General features: G+C 28.2%; 1 protein-coding gene across 1 annotated transcript; it reads right to left on the reverse strand.

The window, feature by feature from the left end:
- Window positions 1-553: 553 nt before the first annotated feature.
- Window positions 554-1327, reverse strand: LOC150030398 (agamous-like MADS-box protein AGL80). Its single transcript, XM_090309755.1, has one exon. The coding sequence runs from the start codon at window positions 1325-1327 to the stop codon at window positions 554-556; it is 774 nt and encodes a 257-aa protein (XP_090165881.1).
- Between the last annotated feature and the right edge of the window lie 5973 nt (window positions 1328-7300).

Raw genomic sequence — 7300 nt, forward strand, 5'->3', positions numbered from 1 at the left:
TTAAAAAAGAGAACTAGATTTTAACTACTCATAAGAAACTAACACATTATTATATTTTCTTTAGACACTAGATCCTAATTCATACCATCATAATATTTTTATATATATGTATATAGAGAGAGAAAATTGGAGTAACTCCCAAATTCCTCCATTATTTAGAGCTTAATTAAGAATAAGCAAATGATCATCTTCAATGTCTTCACCTTCATTATTTTGATTCTCATTTCCATTTCCATTTCTATTTCCATTGTTGCGGCTTATTCTAATTTCAAACAATCCTTGAAGCAACATCTCTGCATCATCATTTACATCAATCTCTACACCACCAACGTCGTCGTAGTAGCAGCCATCGGAAAACAGACTCCCCATAGGGTCCCCATCGGTCACCACCGATTCCAAAAACCACTTGGTGAGTGAAATCCATATGACTAACAATAGCCTCAACACCAACGCCATTAATATCGTTCACAAACTTCTCAATCTCACTCATTCCAGAATTGTCATTTCCCCAAAATTCCACTCCGATAACAAAATGTTCTCATCTCCATCTCCTTCAACAATAATCGTTTCCGTTTCGCCCTCCGACCATCCAGAACAAATCGCCGATTCCAACCATTGAATTTCCTCCACTCATCAAATCGCCCATATTCACTTCCGATTGAACAAACCCTAACTCCCCTGCCATATTGCTACTACTTCCCCCAATTTTGTCATTCGAATTCATCACCATATCAATAAACCATTGATCCATAAAATTCCTTCCATTATCAACCAGATCCATCTCATTGCTCCATATTTCAAGCAGATGAGAGTTAGAAGGAACAAATTCAGTAGGAGGAGGAGGAAGACGATGAACCTGTTGATGATACTCGATTCGTTTTTGGCAGTCTCTTATTCTCTCTCCGACCATCCAGAACAATGCGAGTAATTCCCCATTGGTGAGTTGGGAAATATGATGACCTTGATGCAATTGATGCATGAGAAGATCGAGTTCGAGTTCTTGATTCTTCTTGATGAGTTTCTTTAGCATATCTTGAGCTTTGGTGGTACATTCCTTGAGATATGTCTTTTGATTCGTCATTTTCTTCTGGCGTTCGACTTCCGGAAGGTTGAGAAAGTGATGGTAGAGGTGTTGAGCGACGGAGAGAGATGGCCAGATGACGGGATGGTCCTCGTCGGGGCCATTAACGACAGCAAAGGCGAAAACGCCGCAGAGAATGGTGAGTTCACTTACTTTCTTTAACAATCCGAGCCTTCGTTTCTTGAAACTGGCTTTTCTTGCATTATCGCTTGCAATCCAAACCAACTTCACTTTCTTCCTCGTCATCGAGGCTCTCTCTGTCTTTCTTGTTCTTCTTGTTCTTTCTGGACTCTGATTTTAAGGTGCAACAATGGAGTTTATTTATAAGCCTTGGGGTTAAACTTTTTATTTTTATTTTTCTTTTTCTAAGTTTTTTTATTCTCTTGGTAAACGAATTACTAGGGGCATTTTTTTCATTTAGTAACTAGTGGTAATTAAAGATGAAAAATACCCCACTGCATCCTGCATTCCACCTATCTTTCTGACCCAATAGTCCAATCACAGTTTACCATATGATTAGAAAATTTGTATCAGTATGAAAATTACTCAGATATATCTCGGTCTATATCTATCTTTGTGCATCCACCAAATTATCTTATCATAATTTGTTACGTGATAAATTCTTTTTATATCTTTATTTAAATATTTTAATTCTTATTGTGTGTGATGAAAGTAAGATGCATAAAAATAGGATACATCCAAATATTAATCACCAAATATTGCTCATTATATTTTATTTCATGAAAAGTCATATTTAGGTTCAATGGATTGCATTTATCCTATTGCATCATTCCAAAATCACATAACAAAAAAAAAAAAAATCAAAAATATATTTTGGGAAAAAAAGTTTGTCACATCACAAACCGATGAACTATACAAAAATGTATACATCCTAAACCACATCCTTTTTATTAGTCTTACTTCACCATAGAAAATAAATAATTCAATATAGATATATGAGTAATATTTGAGTGAGTTGTATATTTATTATTCCAAAAATATATATTTATATATTATATTAGGTGTGAAATGGGAATTACATGTAACCGTTTGAATTGATATTTGAGATGAACTGTTGCTTTTTCTTTTCTTTGTTTTTATGTGAAAAATTTATTATTATTTTTATTTTTAATTTTTATAATCTATTATTACATTTTCGTTTTCTCTTTTTGTTTTGTTCTTATTGCTATAAATCTTTTATAATTTTAAGGTTATGAGTACCAAAGGTTAAAATATCTTCTCTTTTTTAGTGATGAAATGTACTGAGATTTGGGCGGATACCTTCTCAAATGTCCTTCGGTATCGCATTTTAAGTAAAACTAGTCATTAACGTTTAGTTGAACACTAAGGCTTAGTGCTCAAATCATCATACTAGTTCATCATAAAAAATGGAGTTACTTAAACATGCTGAAAGTATTTGGACAAAATAACATATTTAAATCATATTAATTCCATGGAAAACATGCTTTACTTAGCATGAGAAACAGTTTCACAAACACGTTGCTTGGCACTTCATTTAAACACTTAGCATGAGAAATATCTTCAAGAAATCACAGTTTCTAAATCATTAAAATAGTAAGTCATCACATAGTCATCACAGCTCGTTGGCCTCTTAACGGGTTATACTCCTCTTATCAAAATACCTCAAATAGTTCATTTACTAATGGAACTTTTATCAACAAAATCAGCATGACTAGCGAGAAAATCATCATGAGCGAGATCATCCCTATGAGCGAGATTTACCCTTCCCAGCGAGATTTGGCACTTTCCAGCGAGTTTTAATGCAAAACCAGCGAGATCCAGTGCAAACCAGCGAGATTCCCGTCCCTAGCGAGATCCACCTCTCGCTCTCGCTCGCTCGCACTCTCGCTTCCTCTCGCTCTCTCTCGCTCTCCCTCGCTCTCGCTCTTGAGCTGCCTAAGCATCTTCCTAAGCAGCGGTCTGCTTATGCCCAGATCCTCTGTGACAACTTCAAAAATTCATAACTCAAAATTCAGCCCTCTTCTGAAGAAACTTCCTTCTACAAACATGTTTAGAATTGAGTTAGCAACATTACCTTAAAATTTCAGCTCAAAATTCTTCGTCGTTTAATATGGAGATTCAAAACTTCATCATTGGCCCCAATTCAAGCAGCTGCCTGCTTGTTCAACAATTTCTAGTTCAACCTTCAAAATTATATAACTCGATTTTCAGGCCTCATCTTAAAAAGTTTCATTCTAAAAAGTTGTTTATAATTGAGTTAACAATATTATATCAAATTTTTAGCTCAAAACGCTTCGTAAGTCGTCCTGGAGCTTCAATTCTTCACTGGAGATTCACCCAATAAACGAACCCTTCATCTTTATTTTGTTGAACCATCCATTTTTTTTTCATAGTTATCCTTTTTATTATTTATTATGTTTCCACACTATCATAGTTTATTTCCTCTCCATTTTTTATAATGGTTTGCATCTTTCTTTTTTTAAATACTGTTGAATTTTTAGCCGAATTTCAAAAACAAAATCAATTTTTTAGAAACTACTCTTTATAGTTTTCAAAATTTAGATCACAATGTATGAAACTGGGAGATGTAAGTAGTGTTTATAAGCTTAATTTTTAAAAATAAAAATCAAATAGCCTTAATATTTCATTTGTTTAAATATACGATATTTTCTTCTGATTTCTACAAATATGGAGTAGTATTTAAGGATAAGATAATATTTCTCAATTTAATGATTGTTTATTTTTATAATTTTAAACTTTTTTGCAGAGTTACTTTTCAAAAGGTTTTGTACCATGGGTTAATGATTAGGTATTTTTGTGTAACTGTGTTTTATTATAATTCAAGTTTGATTAAAAAAAAAGTCTCTTTTAAATTTTCGAATGAAACATTGATTGTTATGATTGTGAGTTCTAAAATTATTGTATTTTTTTTAATGCTAATAAAATCTTTGTTTGTTTGATTTTTATTTTTTTTTTATTTTTAACCTTAACAAAATCTTAGTTCTTTTTATTTTTAAAGATTAACAAAATCTTAGTTCTTTTCAGTTGTAAATTTAATATTTTTTGAATTACTGCATAATTGTTATATGATAATGGTATTTTGGTCATTTAAAAATTCTCGAATAATAATTTAAAAAATCATTTTACGATTTTCTAATTTTGATTTTTTTTTTTTTTTTTTTTTGCCATTTTTCAAAATGAAGCTTCAAAATTTACTATTTCTTTTGTTGACCCAAATTTGAATTCCTTTTCTTTACCATCCATCACTTGATATAGTTTTTGATGTACTAAAGAAAAATAACATATATCCCTAAACTTTTTATGTGTTAGTCTAAAATTTGTAGTTTTATTAGTCAAAAGACTCAAGACCATAAGTTAATAATTGTATTAGTTTAGACCTTTCATAATTTAGCATAATCTTCGCTCCAAACACATCCTGATTGTTACATACTAAAGATCAAGAGACAAAATTGTTACTTTTCATAAATATTCACAATTAAGAATATTTATTTTAACTTTTATGAGTGTGAATGCTTTGAGTTGTTAGATTTTAAGGTTTCTATTTTTATCGATGTCACTTCTGGAAATCTGATTAAACATATTCTATTATAGTATGATGTTGTGTTCTGCATGTGACATCTAAATATCATGAAATCAACATTCTTATCATATCTTTCAGTGACGTACTAGATATGTAATTTATGTGATTTTTGACTTGTTTAGAAGGTCAATTATGAAAATATCATATCATTATTGTCGATGGAAGTAATACATATGATCAACTATTTATGATATATTTCAATATTAATAAACATAGTAAGGATAATACATAGATAATCGTTAATTTTTTTTTCTTAATAATTATTAAATTTTGTTTCATACCATTATTTTCTCTTTCAAATAAAGTAAAACATCATCAATCCACAGATTTAATAAATATATATTTATATATATGATAATTTTAAATTATCCATATTATTATTTAAAAAGAATATTCCTCAAATTCTTTTGAAGAATAAGCCAAAAGAAGAATAATTAAATCCAAAATATTACAACTCTCACTGTCTCACGTCTCACCGGTTTCCAGAAATGCATGCATGACAGACCACGTGGAAGATTTTTAAATCTATACATATGTGCGTGAGGCTAGCTATTCAAGAAAAATGTGAAATCATGTTGTCTATAATCCATTTTTGAGAAATTTTCATTTTACATCCCTTAAATTATACCTATTTAAATCTTGAATTTTATAAATTTACCGATTAATCGTGTCTTTTTAGATTTGATTTAAAAAATATTGTAAGAATTATATAATTTTTTTTAAGAAAATTATCTTTTAAATTATTATAAGTGAATCAATTATTTAACTTTTTATTAAGATTACATTTGAAAATTGTCGATGCATCATTCTTATACGTGTGTAGACTTTTCGAGATGTTGAATTAATAAAATAGATGATTAAACTTGATGCATGGACACTTTTCAAAAGAAGTTTTAGATGAGAGTCTAAATTGATTTGTTTATGAAAGTTTAGGAGTTTAGTTGATAAAATTATATGTATCACACGATATTTGCCTAGAAAGAACGTAATGAAGGGTGTAAAATTGATATATCTACGAAAGTTTAGGATTTAAATTGATATAATTTTTGTTTAGAGTTTAATTTAGTGTTTTCTTTTCTAATTTAAAAAGAAAAATTGGTTTTTGTTTGGCATGCAATAAATAAATATGATATAGTTTGTTTTAATAATTATCATTGATTTTTAAAAGTTAGACAATTTAACAAATTTTATTATGGCATTCCATCTCAGAGAGTTTGCACCAATGGTACTTATTCAACCTAAATTCTTTTTATAAAAAAAATATGTTTTGTGAAGATTTGAAACGTCTCCTTCATTATTCTTTAAATGAACAACTACACGTGAAAAGTTGACTCCCATAGGTAAAGTGTAACACATAAATTTACTAAAAATATAAAGGCAATATGTATAGGTAAAGAGTTTCTCCTAATAACATTTTTTTTCATATATAGGATAAATTTATAAATGTAATATATGAATGGATATTAACACGACACTAATGAATCAATATATCTTCTAGGCATAACAAACTTTGAGACCCATTCATTATAACAAAAAATAAAATATAAAGTTTCTAACTCAACAAAAATTTATCTCAAACATTTTTTTAGCTTTCTCAAACTTCATCATAAAAACAAATAAGTGAGGAAAAAGGTCTTAAAACGTGCTTTAACACCTAATGAAAATTATTTTTTTCTTAAATAATAAACACTTTAAAAAAAAAAATTCAAATCATTCTAATTCTTTAACTCCTTGATTTGATTATGGGTCTTAACAAATTGATCATATTCATTCATATGTATTTTCATAATCTATTGACTTTGCCCTACTTTTTATTATTTATTTATTTCCTCTAATTTAGTTGTTTCTTACATGCATGTATTTCCTCTCATTCTCAATACCCTTTACCCTTTTCAACCATAACAATTTTTTAAAAACTATTTACTATTTTTCAAAATTTGGCTTAGTTTTTTTTAAAAAGAAAATTATTTCAAATAGTAAAATTGTTGAAAATATTTACAAGATGGAACAAAATTTTAGAACTATCAATGGTAGACGCTGATAGATACGGATAGAAATATATCAGTGTCTATCATTGATAGATCTAAAATTTGCTATATTTTGTAAACATTTTTATTTATTTTTCTATATTCGAAAATAACCATTTTTGAAATTAAAAAAAAAAAGAAGAAATCAATGGGTAGAAAAGTGTTTATTAAATTTAATTTTAAAAATCGAAAATTATAAATTAAATTGGTAGGTCTTAATATTTTTTCTTTTCTTTTCTTTTCTTTTTTATTTTTTTTTTTTTACTTTTTAGATTTTGAAAATCAAATCTTAAGAATACTACTTTCATTTATTTCTTTTTTAAAATTGGCTTAGTTTTTTTTTTTCTTTTTGAAGTTAAATAACAAAACAAAGAAATTAATATATAGAAGAATGTTTACTAAGCTTAACTGTAAAAAATGAAAGATCCAAAATTAAATTGGTATAAAAATTTTTATTTATTTATTTATTTATTTATTGAATTCTTAGATTTTGAAAATCAAATGAAATGCTACTTCCACTTATTTCTTTCTTTAATTTTGTTATCTACTTTAAAATAAAAAAAAATAAAAGTTTATTTCTTTTTTAAAAAAATTGTTTCAGAAAGTTGA

The sequence above is a fragment of the Benincasa hispida genome, unplaced genomic scaffold, assembly GCF_027475165.1.
Source record: "Benincasa hispida cultivar pf3 unplaced genomic scaffold, pf3_genome.v1.1 HicScf234, whole genome shotgun sequence".
Lineage (NCBI taxonomy): Eukaryota > Viridiplantae > Streptophyta > Magnoliopsida > Cucurbitales > Cucurbitaceae > Benincasa > Benincasa hispida.

What these genes read in the sequence shown, in the direction of transcription:
- LOC150030398 (XM_090309755.1), bottom strand. Translation starts at nt 1,327, where the DNA reads ATGACGAGGAAGAAAGTGAAGTTGGTTTGGATTGCAAGCGATAATGCA.